Genomic DNA, 17,646 nt, shown 5'->3' with positions numbered 1-17,646 from the left:
CACCATGCAAGAGAAGGACCAATAGTAAACTAAATAAAGTAAGCACTTTAGTTCACTCTTAATAATTAAAAAATTCTGAACTGACTGACATGAGATGTACACAACCTGTTGTATTACACGTCTTCTCTAGTTTTTTGTAAAATTAATTTTGTGCATTCATTTTTGTAGAGAGAAGACCACATCTGTTTTTAACTCGTCCGTCCTGAGGAAGGTGTTATATTATCACAAAAAGCACCGAAACGCGTCGACAAAGGACTTTTACGTATCATGTTTTTATTAAATGTTATTTATAATTGCTGATGGATGCAGATTGGAGTCTTGTTTAACATTTTGGATCAGTGTACTCTGTGATAGCAACCATAATTGGAATTGTTAGATAGGTTTACACTTCATGTACCAGAGCACATGATCTTGAATGCCATACATAATGAATGCTTATTCATGTTTTTAATTGAAAAAATTGATGTTTTTTAAAAATAAATAAAACTTGAGAAGTAAAATAAATTACTAGTGTCTTGTAGTACAAGGTAATTTGGGTTGTATAAAGTCAACTATGTGTGTCACAACTTGAACAGAAATTAAGGTTCATGTGTAGACCTTTTGGTCACCAATTTAAAGTTTAACAACACAGAAAGGAAAAACCTTTGTTTATACTATTCCACAAGGCAAAAGCAGCATGTTTTTCTATCCCTTTGTCGGTTCAATTAAAATATTTCCACCATCTGAGGATAAAGCACAGCACTGTGGCATACTGAATAGAAATCTCATCTGACACAATAAAGATTGTAAGTCAATGGCATGACAAGTGCAAAGTGATGGAAGGAGCAGGAAGCCAGAGTTTCTGATGAATAATGTAAGCCAAAGATTCATTACCCCTAGAATATATCCCAGGCACTACACTAGTTCCAGAGATTTTTTGAACAATGGTTCCCATGCACTGGTTGTATGAGTCGGCGGCAACTTCATACTGCCCCTGAAGTGGCGAAGCAGAGCCACTTATAACCACCACCCATACATGCTATCATAATTTCCTTTCTTTCAACAGCCTTCAAGGTAGATCCGGTCTGCGTTCCGAGCTCCCAACTAAATTTTTTTTCTCATACAGGGTGACAGAGAAGATGTCTTCCCTGAAAGCAGCAGAATTCAAACTATGCCGCAATTGCAGGAAACGGATGTCTCTCAAGGACCCCCACACATGTGCCTATGGAGCTTGTGCTCAGATCATGACTTTGTTGTCATATTGTGCCCTCAAGCAACCCTGTAGGTAAAGGTTAGGGGCTAACCGGGACTCATTTGAAAAGGTTTTTCCAAATAATTTGGAGAAATTATCTGTCCCAACAGTGACCATAAGAAATAAATATATTAAGCAACCAGGTGGAAAACAAAAGAGAAAGAAAAGAATCTGAAGATGGCAACTACACACAGGACCATCCGGGGCACCGTCTGACGTCACACAGGGGTATAGACATACCACCAAATTGTGGTCTACGACGCCCACAGCAGGAAAAGAAAAGCAAGAACGATTTCAGAAGCAACCACTTGATGGCAGACTAATACACAGCATTTTAACTTGTGCAATTCTTCAAGCTGAGAAACTATTCCTACTGGTAAGTAACCGTTTAGTTTTTCCAGTTAGATCTTCAACCTTGGGCACTCCCTTGGTGCCAGAACTGTCATAGAACAGGGGCACTGTTTGCCTCTAATGCCGTCTAGGGCATATTTACAGTCCCTCCTGACTCTGATAATGAGGACTTCATAGGCCGTGCTATTGCCACTATTGTAGTAAATAGAAGGCACTCCTGAAAACAAGCATCAGGGTTTTCACTGGAAGTCCAACCTTCCCTTATGGACATGCTCTTCGATGGATGGTTCGGTTAGGAGTCTGACTCGGTGCTTGAGCAATTCAAAGATAGTCATGCACAGCTTGTCCTTGAAGGATCAGTGAATAATATCTTTTTTGTTCACCTATTTCGTAAATGTAGTTTCTCGGAATCCCATTCCCACCCAGGACAGCCACTGGTTCTGTTTTTTTATAAGATACCATCCATGCATGCACCAGTGGACAGGGAAATAGACAGTGTCCTAGGGGTGGGGGACCCAGGGACAATGTCAATGAGCTAAGCCCCTGGGATAGGGTTTACAGGTCATTGTATTGCTCAGGGAGGCCTCTCTCCTCTTTGTTGAAGTTATCGGCCCCGGGGAGGGGGTCTCTGGCGCCTTTTGGAGGCTTGAAAGGGGGGGGGGGTGCATGCACCTCCCTAAAACATCCCTCGTGCCTCCCCTTCTAGCCCTGGGGGGGGGGGGTCTTTTTCTATTTAAACGTAGGGGAGCCTGTACTTTTTCTTTGAATTATTTTGCAGCGGATCCGCTGCTAATTTGCTCCAAAATTGAGAAAAAACGTATCATTTTTGGCCCCAGGCAGGGTCCCTCTGGAACACCACCACCAAGCCTAGGGGGCCAGGGTATCCGTACCCTGGCCCCTATGTCTTATTTTTGCTTTTTTTTTTTAGGACTCTGGACCGACTCCTAAGATGGCTGCCACCACTTCCTGGTTCAGATGGTGGCAGCCAATCAGATCTCGGGATGAGATCTGTCGGCTCCGCAGCAAGATATAGACAATTTCTTTAAACCTTAATTTCTCTAAAAACTACTGAGCAGATGTAAATCAAAACATAAAGCCCTCTGGCTGGATCAAGATCTAGAACTTGCCAAATTGTGTAAATCCGTTTAGCTGTTTGGGCTGTAGCTGTGTCTAAAGTTCCTATGGAAAATGAATGGGGGAACTGTGTTTTAGGACCTCTGTTTTTCTCTGCCCTTGCTTGATTAATCACCCTGAAACGTTCCAAGGGCAAACTAGTCAAACAGTAGCACTTTTTTAGGAAGGTTTAGTAGAGATTCGTCAAACAGTGCCAAAGTTGTTAGCAACACAAAAAAGGCATTTCCTTGGAAACACAATCCTGACAATAACCACCCAGTGGCAAACACGACTTGATATAAAGATACCCACTACCACCTCTGCCCCCACCAGGTTACGTGGTATATCACCTCATCAGCTAGGATATCTAGATTCCAATGGCACAGTGAGCAAGGGACAAACTTCTGGGCATACCCCTTTCACTTAGGGCAAAAACTGCTGCAGCAACAAATGGTGCCTGAAAACAGTCTCAAGGTGCTTGTTACATACCAATAAATAATATTCACTGTGAAAAGATATTTTAAATAAAGCTTTTTCCCTCCCCCAAAACACCCTAAACATGTTGAATATTTCCTTAACACTCTTCAGGCCACACAATGCAGCCATAAGACCAACTACAAGATGTCCCTAAACTCTAGCTGGAGGCCAGACCGCTCCAGCTCGGACAGCTTCAAAAAAATGTTACGCTCTCCTAGGGGCAATGTGTTCCTAGGTGGGTGCTGCACTGCCTGCAGCCTCCCACACACAAAATATAAAAAAAATACTTTGTGGTGCCCCTGCCAGTTCTAGGGGCACGGCAAGGGTAAATGTATACATATAAATACCCCTCACATGGCATTATGGGGTGCACCCCATCAGGATCAGTCATTATGGAATCAACAGCTACTCCACTAATTTCATATTCTCATCTTTTTCCTTTATTTCACCTGTGGCCCTCAACAACATTAACTTTCAGACTGCTGGTGGAGGCCCAAGGCTCCCTTGGCCCCGCTGGCTCTCCAGCCTTACCCATCCTGGGTACTGGCAGGATCTTGCAATCATCTTTTTTCTTTGCAGAGGGTACCCTAGTCCCACCTCTGACCACCCACCACTCAGAGGTGTCGGGGCGGGGTGTGGGGAGGGGGGGGGTCGTGCAATCCCGCCGGCTCACTTGCCAGCACCCATCCTAGATGCAGTCGGGAGGGAGCCCCATTGGCTAGATCCCGCCTGGCAGGATTGGAGCAAACCTATGTTCCTTGCTCAGAAGACACATGCATAAAGTTACATTTCTATTCCCTGTTCACGCTCTCCCCGTCACAGAACAATACTGAGTCCGGGGGATCGGGTCTTTGGTGCCATTTTATGACTCAGAGAAAGGGGCCGTATGACCATCTCCCCAACTAAATATTTCAATGGTCCACAAGTGATGGGGTCCTTTGGCCATTCAGTGGCTTAGGATGAGAGGCAATTCGAGAAATCGGGATGCACTCCATTGTACTCATGTTCCACCATATTTCACTCTATTAGTCCATCATTTTATAAGGATGCGTGCAGTCTGACATCGAGCCTTGCCCTGTGGCCCTCAATTAGACAATAGGGTAAGATGAGGCGAACTCTCGCCCCAAGTCAGATGCACAGCAACTGAAAGCCTTCGTGGCCATTCAAAAGTTAATCCATCATTTACTTTTCTGTGATTTTTTCTGTCAATGTTCTATTCTCGTTTTTTTTCCCATTTTTATTCTTTCCAATTTATTCAGTACTCCACACACGGGATTGGTTGCCAATTTTCCAAGCTTCTCACGCATAAACTGTGCCCATCCGAGCCTCTCGCTTAAACATGACAGTGGCAAAAGGTTCGTTCCACGCAGTGTTTATTTAAAACCCAATGCATTTCGGGGCTAAAAGCCCCTTCGTCAGGGGACACTATAAAATAACAATAAACACATGTCATTGTTACAGAACTAAACAACGTTATAGCATTTATGAACAATTATTTAAAACAGTGTATCATGTGCATCAACATAAATATCTTAAAAACTCCATCATCTGTGAGTTCCTGAATGACACCAAATAAATGATTTAAATAAACATAGTTGCCTGTTAACTATATCTTGCCTTAAAAACGCTGTTAAGGATATTGTGCTGAATGTGGCATACAATCTAAACAGAGTGTACGAATCAGCTCACCCCCTATGATAGACCACACATTTTACTACCTAATTTGAGTGTGAACCTATAATCTCCACCGAGATTCGCCTAATGTTGTTTTACCTAAAAAGTTGTGCTTTGGCTACATGTTCTAGCGTATACATGTCTCACTCTCCAATGTCTATATACCTCCCTCCTTATCTCGTGAACGAGAAGGTCCCTTAACATAACCCGATATTTTTATATCCTGCAACAACAATATGTCTAAACGGACATTCACATACCTGCTGGAAAGGAAGAGCCTTCATACTCCTCCCATCTCACATAGTGTGGCTATTCAGTATTTCTCCTGTTTTTAAACCATTCCCCTTCCAACAAGCTTTTCACTGATAGGTACTACTCTCGTTATATTCGTGAATATAACGAGAGTAGTACCTATCAGAGAGGGGGTGAGCTGATTCGTACACTCTGTTTAGATTGTATGCCACATTCAGCACAATATCCTTAACAGCGTTTTTAAGGCAAGATATAGTTAACAGGCAACTATGTTTATTTAAATCATTTATTTGGTGTCATTCAGGAACTCACAGATGATGGAGTTTTTAAGATATTTATGTTGATGCACATGATACACTGTTTTAAATAATTGTTCATAAATGCTATAACGTTGTTTAGTTCTGTAACAATGACATGTGTTTATTGTTATTTTATAGTGTCCCCTGACGAAGGGGCTTTTAGCCCCGAAATGCATTGGGTTTTAAATAAACACTGCGTGGAACGAACCTTTTGCCACTGTCATGTTTAAGCGAGAGGCTCGGATGGGCACAGTTTATGCGTGAGAAGCTTGGAAAATTGGCAACCAATCCCGTGTGTGGAGTACTGAATAAATTGGAAAGAATAAAAATGGGAAAAAAACGAGAATAGAACATTGACAGAAAAAATCACAGAAAAGTAAATGATGGATTAACTTTTGAATGGCCACGAAGGCTTTCAGTTGCTGTGCATCTGACTTGGGGCAAGAGTTCGCCTCATCTTACCCTATTGTCTAATTGAGGGCCACAGGGCAAGGCTCGATGTCAGACTGCACGCATCCTTATAAAATGATGGACTAATAGAGTGAAATATGGTGGAACATGAGTACAATGGAGTGCATCCCGATTTCTCGAATTGTTTGTCACATGATTGCCCTACACGGGAAAGCACCCGCTAGAAGAATATTGCATAAGAAATAGTAAAAGGACTAAACTACAGCAATCCACAAGGACGGCGTGAACATCTTGGTTCGGGAAATACAGCTTTGTTTTAATATCAGGGAAACAGACTGGAGCAACATGTTGTTTTGAAATGGACGAACATTACAACAGGGAAATGTGCATTAATTGTGACTTAGAGTGCGTATTTAAATTTCATAGATGTACTGCTGTAGTGCATTGTGGGTTTTATAGTTTCTCTCGCTCGGCAAGGAGTGCTTTTGCATAAAGATGGCGGGAATATAACGAGAGTAGTACCTATCAGTGAAAAGCTTGTTGGAAGGGGAATGGTTTAAAAACAGGAGAAATACTGAATAGCCACACTATGTGAGATGGGAGGAGTATGAAGGCTCTTCCTTTCCAGCAGGTATGTGAATGTCCGTTTAGACATATTGTTGTTGCAGGATATAAAAATATCGGGTTATGTTAAGGGACCTTCTCGTTCACGAGATAAGGAGGGAGGTATATAGACATTGGAGAGTGAGACATGTATACGCTAGAACATGTAGCCAAAGCACAACTTTTTAGGTAAAACAACATTAGGCGAATCTCGGTGGAGATTATAGGTTCACACTCAAATTAGGTAGTAAAATGTGTGGTCTATCATAGGGGGTGAGCTGATTCGTACACTCTGTTTAGATTGTATGCCACATTCAGCACAATATCCTTAACAGCGTTTTTAAGGCAAGATATAGTTAACAGGCAACTATGTTTATTTAAATCATTTATTTGGTGTCATTCAGGAACTCACAGATGATGGAGTTTTTAAGATATTTATGTTGATGCACATGATACACTGTTTTAAATAATTGTTCATAAATGCTATAACGTTGTTTAGTTCTGTAACAATGACATGTGTTTATTGTTATTTTATAGTGTCCCCTGACGAAGGGGCTTTTAGCCCCGAAATGCATTGGGTTTTAAATAAACACTGCGTGGAACGAACCTTTTGCCACTGTCATGTTTAAGCGAGAGGCTCGGATGGGCACAGTTTATGCGTGAGAAGCTTGGAAAATTGGCAACCAATCCCGTGTGTGGAGTACTGAATAAATTGGAAAGAATAAAAATGGGAAAAAAAACGAGAATAGAACATTGACAGAAAAAATCACAGAAAAGTAAATGATGGATTAACTTTTGAATGGCCACGAAGGCTTTCAGTTGCTGTGCATCTGACTTGGGGCGAGAGTTCGCCTCATCTTACCCTATTAGGGAGAGAGGCTACACCCCTCTTCAAAAGAAATATAATTTTGTGTGGCCCTGGGTCGATAGGGTCCCTGGGACCATTAACTGGCTCAGGAAGGGGAATCCGCAAGCCCCATTCTACTTCTAATCAGCCGAAGGCGGATGTATTCAAATAGAAACGGGCGGCCCTTTAGTTATTTCTGAAAATCAGTTATTCTGTCTTGTCCGAGTTGATCTACAGGCAGTTGTGCTTCATCTAGTTGGCAAAGCCTGTCATGCAGTTGTGGAAGCTATTCTTAGTGTTGGTGGTGTCTTTGGAGAGGATGAGTTGTGTATCGTTGGCGTAGGATATGATGTTGAGTCCGTTGGTTATGGCGATGCTGGCCAGAGGTGTCATAAAAGTATTGAAGTGAATGGGGCTGAACAAGGCTCCTTGGGGTACTCCGCAGATTTCCTTAGTTTCAGAAGTGAAGGTGGAAAGGCAGACTTTTTGCGTTCTCCCGGTGAGGAAAAAGGTGATCTGTCTAAGAGCATCTCCTTAGATTTCTATGTTGTGCATCCTTGTGAAGAGTGTGTGGCTGGAGACTGTATTGAAGGCTGTCGAGAGGTCTAGGAGTATCCGAGCCGCAGTCTATCCTCGTTTGAGTAGGGCTTGGATGTTGTTGGTAGCTGCAATGAGGGCTGTTTTGGTGCTGTGGTTGTTGCAGAATACGGATTCGGAGAGGTTGACTAGGAGGTTCCGTTCCAGATGTGAGGAGAGTTGTTTGTTGATGGCTTTTTCTAATACTTCGGCCGGGAACGGGAGCAGGGAAATGGGTCGGTAGTTGTGGAGTTTGCTAGGGTCTGCAGATGGTTTCCTTAGTAGGCATGTTTCCAGTCTTGGGGAAGGTGGACGTTTATCATTCTTGTATCAATACAGGGTACTGGAAAAATCTTATATCTCCGTGCTGGGTCTGTCATCAAGTCCCTCTGCTGACCATACCTTCTGATATATTGTTGGTTGTTTTTTTGGTTGTCCCAGCATGGTCTTCCAGTTCACCCCGTTATGTTATGTTATAAATGATTTGTAGCGTGCACAAATACTCTGGAGTGTCCTGGCACGTAAGCAGACTATGACAGAGAGAGTAGAGATTAATTAGTTGGGTTGATTGAAAAGGTAACTTTTAAGTAGTTAATATTTCCTTTTCAGCCATTTATATTTGCCTGATCAGCCTTCTGTTTGAATCACTGGTTGCCTTTTGTCCTGCCTCAGAGGGGTCTAATTCTAGTCATGTTGTTACCTGTGTCCTGCGCAAGCCATTTGAGTCTATGCACTGTTGCTTTCTATAGCTTTTGACAATCAAGACAGACTTTTTTGCTTTCAGGCTTTATGAGTAAACTACAGACACTCTCCGTACAACCTCTGTGTGCCATTTTCTTCCTGGAGAAATTGGTGCTGAAGACTGGGGCTTCCTTCTTGCCAAAGGTGGTTCCATCCTTCTGCGGCTGGCAATTGATTACTCTGCTGGCATTTTTCACACAGTACTCCCCTCGAACGAAGAGGAAAGACTCCATCTGCTCGACCCTTAGAGAGCTTTGGAGTTTCTACATGGAACATACAAGAGACTATTGTGGAGAAACAGCTGTATGTGGGTTTCACTAGGATCACAACAGACAAAATGGGGTGTCTATTCTAAAGGTGTGCAATCTGCAGATCCACCAGAACAAGTTTCTTATCTTCAATAAAGCTCTACATTGTGGATACTTTGTCTAACAGAATATTTCTCACTGTCCTCACAGCTCCCTGTTCTGTGGACTGGACTAATGAACATCGTAATAAGATTCCAAGTTAGATTTTGGCACACTGTCACTTGCTCTTTGCTCAAAGTGCTCTGCCTCTGAGGCTTTGGAAGAAGAAAGATAAAGAAAGTGACAGCATTCTGGCGTAGCGCTAATATGAGGCTTTGCTCTATCACTTCCATGGTGGGGTGAAGTCACTGCAAAGCCATATAGTGTCACCTATCGGTGCAGAGGGAACATGGCGGAAAACGTCTCTAGATCCAGTCTGGTGCTTGGGAATATTCTAATGGTGAGAAATTTGTGATTAGAATATGGTTGGGTGGATTTGGTGTAAGAGGGTCAAGAAAATCCTAGTTCTTAGAAGTCCCACTTTGGTCACTTTTATTTTCGACCTCGCCACCCCCAAAACACCTAAAATGATAGAACAATGACTGCAGCACCACAAGAAGGATTTGTTATAGGACCAGAATTAGCGGACACTAATGAACAGTGTCACCTGGTATTTTGTTCAATGTTTGAGCATTTCACCTTAGTTGTCACCCTTATAGCTCTGAGTACAGTTCTATTCAAATCTATTTTATAGATAATTAGACATTATAATTCTGTTGTCTTATTTTACGAGTGCCCGCTAAACAATTTTTTTTTTTACCTGAAGCATTGTGCCCAATGACTTTTTTTTTTTTTTTAATAATCCTAAATTGAAGGAGACCAGTGGACAGAAAGGTTCAAGATTGTTATCCCTCCACCCTCCCCCATATTGAAGCTCACAATTGCTACCTTTTGTACTTGGAATTTAGGTATACCACATCTCCCAGCCTTCATACTGGGGCCAAGAATTGGTATCGAACACTGAAAGATAGGTTCTGTCAAACGTAGTAAGTACAGTGAACGAATCTCGGACATAACTTGGGGTGACAGACATTAAAATTTTGTTTTTAAAGTCATCCATCCACCCAATTTAAATAGGGTGGAGGGTCAGATGGCTTGCCTCAAACAGCCCCTACACCTACAGACCCTAGAACAATGGAATACATTTTACTCCGTTGTTGTAAACCTGGCCTGGCAGCTGGCCCACCTCTAAATCGGACCAGCAGACCGACGGAGTCACAGAGCTGGTTCTCTGTCGCGACGGAATGCTCTCTCAGCCACATTGTAAATCAGCAGCTAAGTTCCGAAACCAACCAGGTTCTGTGTATCTTGAGCTTCACTCCTTTCACTGGTCAATCATTCATAAAACGTTAACGTGGAAAATTACACATTGTGAGATAAGGTTTATACTACATATAAATATCCAGCAATGTTTTGGGAAGTTTGTGTAAAATAGTATGCCTTCTCTATAATCGGAAGAGTGTTATAGAACTATATAGTAATGAAGAAGACGATTGTACAGCTATTGTTTTTTTAGCCAAAATTTTTGGTAAAAAAAAAAAAACCTAAAAGGAGTGTCTGTCACCAAATTAGCATTAAAAAACTGAATTTGGTACCATACTGTTTTTCTGTGAAGTTTAATAGTTTATAAACGAGCCACACTATCCCATAAAGTATAATTCCCAGTGTAGTGCTGAATCAATGTTTGATAACTTTAGATTAACTAATAGTTTTTGAAAATTCCTCTGTGCCAGATTTTCAATAGCCTAGCTTTATATTGTACTGTAAAGTCTTAATTCTTTTGCTTGGATCTGCCCTTTGCAACTTCATGAAGTAGGTTCTTTGTTGAAGCTTAAGTGGCCCTAATGGTATAGGCAATAATCTGTTCTTACCCACCCAGTCCCTTACAAACTCGGGTGAACAGCAGTTGGCAGCTTGAATCTGTCATTCGCTCAAGGGCAGAAGTCCAGGTGTTTGGTAGAAATTTCTTAGCTACTTGTCGACTCCGATATTTCTGCTGCTCACCCAATAAAAAAAATTCATGAGCCCCATAAGGTTTTGTAATGTCATTAGCCATCAATCTTTCATGTTTTAATTCACCTATCCATTCCTCTTGCTTCTACAGAGAGCTCACAGATGAAACTGGGAGAGTTCTTGCCAAGGCTTTTAGACTGTTCAGCTGAAATCATCGTTTTGAAGGAGCCTCCCAAGATCCGTCCAAATTCTCCCTACGACTTGTGCAGCCGTTTTGCCGCTGTCATGGAATCAATTCACAGCAACTCAGCAGTCACTGTTACTTGATGAGGCACCATGACAGGACAGCTCCTTCAGCACTGTTACAATCTTCTACCCCTCACCCCATCTCTGTCACTGACCTACACAGAAGGGTCCATGAAGACTATCCACAATGACAGTGACTCTTGAATGTAACTTGTATCTAGGCTCGTTTGATGGAAGAACACATAAAGAAGAGAACTGATGCACCTTTTGAACAATACTATTATAAAAACAATTATCCTATAAAAGGCAGAAACCACTCGACAAAAAGTCCACTTTGTCTAATGTTACAATGCGCTGTTGACTGTTAAGGTAAAAAAGTCATTCAAGCAAAATGGATACCTGATGGATAAAAGTAGTTCCCCTGTGGACAAACGTGGTAAGGGGAGTGCTAACTAGTTGTGTTGGTAGCTTTTCTACCTGAAGCTAACCAAAGATCCAACTTTCACTGTATGCACCTCTTGCCACTGTTAATATACTGTGTACATAAATATGCAATATTATTTTACCTAGGTGAAATTACTTATTTATCGATTTTCAGGTATCTTGGAAGATGGGCCCTGAGGTACGGCGCGGGAACATATTTTCATGTTTTCAGCTAGCCTGTGTAAAATCTGGTTTTATATAAAAGCAGCAATAGCCACCTATTTGCGCAATCTGTTTGGGTGGCATATTATTAATTAAATACCAATTTCACATTTTAACCACTGCTGTTGCATCTTATGTATTTTTTTATTCTGCATGATCCACATTTATGTAAGCATATGAGCGGTTGGGCCCGCTTTGAGTTGGCATAAAAACATTCGGATTTAGATTTTTTTCTAAGAAACATTTTTGGTGTAATTTACTAAAAGTAATTTTCACTTTGTTTCTCAGACGTGCGCATGTGGATGCTTGCATATATTGTACTCCAGAACCTTTCTTCAAAAAGACCAGGTTCAGTCAGTAGTTGATCATAGAATCAGGGCTCTAATGATCTTATCAACATGAAAACTTTAATTCCACGGACTAGAAAATGCAAAATAAGTAGGAAGGATGTGGTAAACAGGAGAGTCCTAAGCTAGTCACGGAAGCTGAGATTCTGTTGATTGTGAAGAGTTAACTACTCGAATCAGATGAGGTCTGATTTGAGAAGGCCCTACCCGAATGGGCTCTATGAATAGTTAGAATGGGTTGAAGTCATTCTGAATGAGCAGGAAGGAATATGCGAATGTAAATGAGTTGGAAGTAAAGTGGGGCAAGGCTCGTAAATGATCCCATAAAAATTCATTGGAATTTGAAGAGACCCATCTAGGCAAGGGGGAACCAGTGTATGCGCAACCCAGATGCTTTGAGATTTCATCGCTGCATGTAAGCCACAGCATAAGACTAACAACTGCATATTGAATCAGTTGATGCTTGGCTGTGGTGAATTGGGCGAGCCCAAGGAATCTCTGTAGTCCAGGCAGAGAGCGATCACTCTCCAGATAATGTTTTTGGTGCAAATAATTGGGTAAAAATAGCAGCCTTTTACACACAGTCTTTAAGCACAAGAAATACATTGCTTGCGCAATAGATTGCTGTTGAAGACAAAACATCAGGTGCAAACTGTCGCCACTGGTGTAAGGGTAGTCATCTTTTCGGTTGGACATTTAATTTCAGTGGAACCTCCAAGTATAAGAATCATACTCTTGTCAGAGTATAATTTCATTTAGATGAACCGGATTCATTCAGAGATAACCCCTAGGCATTCTTTGAAACCTAGGTGCATTGATTCTATATTTTTATCTAAGTGTATTATTATGAGTTTGGAATAATTTGCGTAACGAGAATATCAATCAAATGACAGTAGACACATTTTGAGTGCGATCTCCAGATAGGATGCATGCTATGCACTAGTACTGTTTTTTACCTTATAAGAGCCACTTGAGGGAAGAGACTGTATTGAATGCTGCCGAAACATCAAGGAGAACAAAGGCAATAGTTTCACAGTACTCTGCTGAAGGTGAATAACATCGGCTCAGTACTGTTTGGAAGACAGAAGTTGGCATAAGTGCCATCGCTGATGATGGAGAAGAGTTATAGAGGTATTGAAGGATGGGCGATATGTAATCCTTGGCAAGCTTGATTAATTTCACATTTCGGAGAGGAGACAGGGTTGATAGATTTAATCATATTAAAGGACAAATAGAGCCAACTGTGAACCCCTTGCATCATGCAGCCACCCCTTTTCACAGTATGTGGTTTCTTGTTCCCTCCTTCCCCACCATCTATTTATAAGTTTTGTTTTTTCTTCACATCCTCAACCATTTTGAATCCTCCTCTAAACATATCCAGATTCCGTACCCTTTTTTTCTGAATTTCTATAAGTAAATATTGCCCTCTGTCCTGGTTTCTATCTAGTCACTGTGTATACTTTTTGAGACTATGCCCTGATTTCTCTGTATCTGGCAATTTTTTTCCTACTACTCCCCGTTCACATGGAGATTTGTACAATCTTCTGGAAGCATGTTTTGAAAATGTAGCTGTTCAATGGCATGTGTGGCTGTAGATAAACATGCTTTGCCTACTCCTGCCATGTAGTGTTGGTTTCGGAGTAGTACAACTCTTAGAAGACGACTTTGAAGTCATGAGGTAGTGACTCCTCCTTTTGGTGATATTGCACATGGGGATCTACTCCTTTGTTAGATTATTTTCTCCGCCGCCTGGTTCGGATGTGTGCCTCTCCTCCGTGTTCAACACTGTTTGGTAAGAGTCTTTGACAGTATAGTGTATCTCAATCGTGTTTTATTATTACTGTGCCGCTCGAATACCTTTGCCGGTTAAGACACTGACCGTTCGCACTTTGGGCTGCAGCCCATCTTCGGGCACACCCTTCTACGTGCACCATCAATGAAGAAGATGTATTCCTGATGGAACAGACACTTTTTAGTTTTCTCACAGCTTCATGCCAATTATCTGCTCACCAACCAACACCATGTGAGCAACCTTGGATCGACTCCTTTGTTAGATTATTTTCTCCGCAGCCTGGTTCGGATGTGTGCCGCTCCTCCGTGTTCAACACTGTTTGGTAAGAGTCTTTGACAGTATAGTGTATCTCAATCGTGTTTTATTATTACTGTGCCGCTCGAAAACCTTTTTCGGTTAAGACACTGACCGTTCGCACTTTGGACTGCCGCCCATCTTCGGGCACACCCTTCTACGTGAACCATCAATGCAGAAGATGTGTTCCTGATGGAACAGACACTTTTTAGTTTTCTCACAGTTTCATGCCGATTACCTGCTCACCAACCAACACCATGTCAGCAACCTTTGCCTGTCACCCGAGCACCGTGAGGCAGACTGAGATGCCTGCAAGACTTCTGGATCGAAAAAGACACTTCGTGATCAAAGGGCGCATCGACTGGAGATGTCTTGATGCAACGAAAACAATACTCCTGACATTTTCAGTGGGGAGCATGCACAGGAAGAGCCTGCTGCCGAGGTGGAAGAAGAGGAGTTCTCTGTCGAGGAAATCTCCAGCTCCTATTTGGAGGACAAATTTGAGTCCACCTTGCCTGCCCACTAGGGCAGCGTGTGAGTAGCATTGCCCCAGACCCTGCTCCAGTGCCCAAAAAGACTTCCATACATTCGCCAGACCACCACTGCCATCTGGCCATGGTCTGATCTAAAAAGATACTTCAGAAGCCTTGTCTTCCGGCCCGGCACCGAAAACCTCCACAAAGGCTATGTCAAGTTCGGCCAACTCGGATCAGGCACATTCCTCAGTCTCCACTAAGCATTCGGGACCGACGCTGCAACTGACTCCATCTACTTTGCTGCCAGACAGAAAACCTCTAAACTCTTTATTCAGAAATTGGTTGAGCCGAAACCCTCGAAGCAATCCTCAGTTTCTATGTCCCCAGTCGATCCTTTACTTGAAAAAATGGCCATTACAGAAAGGAAACTCCACATCAAAGAAGGCACAAGGTGAATTTTAGCCCCTCCTCCACTAAATAGGCAGTTAATGTTTGAAGACAAAATGTACGTTCCTATACTCTTAAAAAGAGGACAAAGGACAGGGCTACCAGCCCTGCATATTATCCTCCACAACCACTATTACCACCACCCCCTCCTTTGCCTCTTTCAGCATCACCACCTCCGCCATCCCCTCCTTCTCCTCCTTCCTCTCCACACCATGACCCTTTAGATAATAAACCTCCAGGTTCACCTAGGTCTCAAAGGGGTATAGGAGAACCATTAGAGGATCCTGATCCTTGGGATTCTTATGATATAGACCACATGACTCCCGATTACCCAGACATTTATCCAGCTAGTCCCTCCCATCCTGAAGATGTGAGTGCTTACCAGCAAGTAATTGCTAGGGCAACTACTTATCATGAAGTCCAATTACATAAATAGTCTTTGAACAAGACTACTCTTTGATACATTGTGGACCACTCATGAAGACACACAGTTTCTGCCCATGCTTCCTGGCATGTTGTGTCATTCGGATGACCTATTTGAAGAGCCAATGTGTGCCTGTGTAATAACAACATGGGTAGATAAAGATATAAAGCTGCTCCCTCAGACCCCCTTTTCATATGTAGTAAGATACCACCAGGGTCTATTGTTGATACCCTAGCTCTTAAATGAACCAATAGTCAGGGAACTAGAGATACAGTACCTTCTGAAAAGGAGAGTAAATGTTTTGATGCTGCAAAAAACAAGTTGCGGCTCAAACAACTAATCATTGCCACGTGGCCAAATCCCAGGCACTACTTGCATGTTACGATGGGGCCCATTAGGATGAAATAAAAGAATTGCTACAGCGTTTCCCGGATGAACAAAAGATAAAGGGTCAACACATTGTTTCCAAGGGTCCGGCCATCACCAATAACTCCATTTGATGTGCCTTAGATGCAGCAGACACTGCCACTAGGGGCATCAATACTAGCATACTTCTCAGGACACAGGCTTGGCTTCAATGTTCTGGCTTCAAACTAGAGGTTCAACAAGCAGTTTTAAACAGGCCTTTTGACAAGGAACATCTGTTTGGCCCTCAAATTGACACCACATTAGATAAGATGAAGAAAGACACTGATACTGCCAAAGCTATGGGAGTTTTACATTGTCCTTGCACTCCTTTCTCACCCGCCTGTGGGAAACCAATCTAACAAAGGAGTCGATGCCCATGCGCAATATCACCGAGAGGAGGAGTCACTACCTCATCACTTGAAAGATTTCTTAAAAGACGAGCATTAGAAATGCAATAGGTCTCAGATTTATTTGATTTAGAGCTAAAGGCATTGTAAATGGCAATGTCTTTTAGCCATGTGTTATGGAGTGTATGCATGTGGTGTGTAGTAGAATTATGTGGGTTGGATTGGAATTGTAGCAATGGTGGCATGCTGCGCTTTAGATGAATATGTTTCAAAGTAAAGTGCACCATACTGCGATTGCTACAATAGTTAATTGTGGATGCGTTAACAATTGATGTGTGCACTGATGACTGGTGGTGTGTGTACCTGTAGAAATTGTGCACTGCCGGCTGGAGGTGTGTGTGCTTGGTGGAAGGCGTGCACTGATGGCTGGTGGTGTGTGTGCCTGGTAAAAGCGTGCACAGACGGTTGGAGGTGTGTGTGCCTGGTGGAAGCCTGCACTGACTGCTGATGGTGTTTGTGCCCGGTGAAAGCGTGCACTGACGGCTAGTGATGTGTGTGTGTGTGGTTGCGTGTGTGGTGGTGAGAGTGGTATGTGTGTGTGTGTGTGGTCTTGTGTGTGGTCTTTTCCTGCGCACTCACTCTTACTCTGCAGTCATTCTGCACTCATTCTGCACTCACTCTGCACTCATTCAGCACTCATTCAGCACTCATTCTGCACTCACTCACACTCAGCACTCACTCTGCACTCACTCACACTCTGCACTCACTCACACTCTGCACTCACTCACACTCTACACTCACTCACAATCTGCACTCACTCACACGCTGCACTCACTCACACTCTGCACTCACTCACACTCTGCACTCACTCACACTCTGCACTCACTCACACTCTGCACTCACTCACACTCTGCACTCACTCACACTCTGCACTCACTCACACTCTGCACTCACTCACACTCTGCACTCACTCACACTCTGCACTCACTCACACTCTGCACTCACTCACACTGCACTCACTCACACTCTGCAGCACTCACTCACACTCTGCAGCACTCACACTCTGCAGCACTCACTCAGACTCTGCAGCACTCACACTGCAGCACTCACTCACACTCTGCAGCACTCACTCACACTCTGCAGCACTCACTCACACTCTGCAGCACTCACTCACACTCTGCAGCACTCACTCTCACTCTGCAGCACTCACTCTCACTCTGCAGCACTCACTCTCACTCTGCTGCACTCACTCTCACTCTGCTGCACTCACTCATACTGCTGCACTCACTCTCACTCTGCACACACTCTGCACTCTCACTCTGCAGGTTTCAGAAAGCTCTTCACC

The 17,646-nt window shown here is 42.9% G+C and overlaps 1 protein-coding gene across 7 annotated transcripts in view; it reads left to right on the top strand.

The window, feature by feature from the left end:
• USP28 (ubiquitin specific peptidase 28) overlaps nucleotides 1-11,882 on the top strand; it is a 504,161-nt gene extending 492,279 nt beyond the window's left edge. For all 7 annotated transcript variants that reach the window (XM_086957384.1, XM_086957380.1, XM_086957386.1 and 4 more), the window contains one exon: nucleotides 11,027-11,882. In XM_086957384.1, the coding sequence (XP_086813510.1) occupies nucleotides 11,027-11,202 (176 nt within the window). In that variant the 3' untranslated portion in view covers nucleotides 11,203-11,882. The remainder of the gene's footprint in view (nucleotides 1-11,026) is intronic.
• Nucleotides 11,883-17,646: the final 5,764 nt, after the last annotated feature.

This window comes from Lissotriton vulgaris, chromosome 2_1, assembly GCF_964263255.1.
Source record: "Lissotriton vulgaris chromosome 2_1, aLisVul1.2, whole genome shotgun sequence".
Classification (NCBI taxonomy): Eukaryota; Metazoa; Chordata; class Amphibia; order Caudata; family Salamandridae; genus Lissotriton; species Lissotriton vulgaris.
The sequence above is the reverse complement of the archived record's forward strand: the minus strand, read 5'-3'. Positions and strand labels throughout refer to the sequence as shown.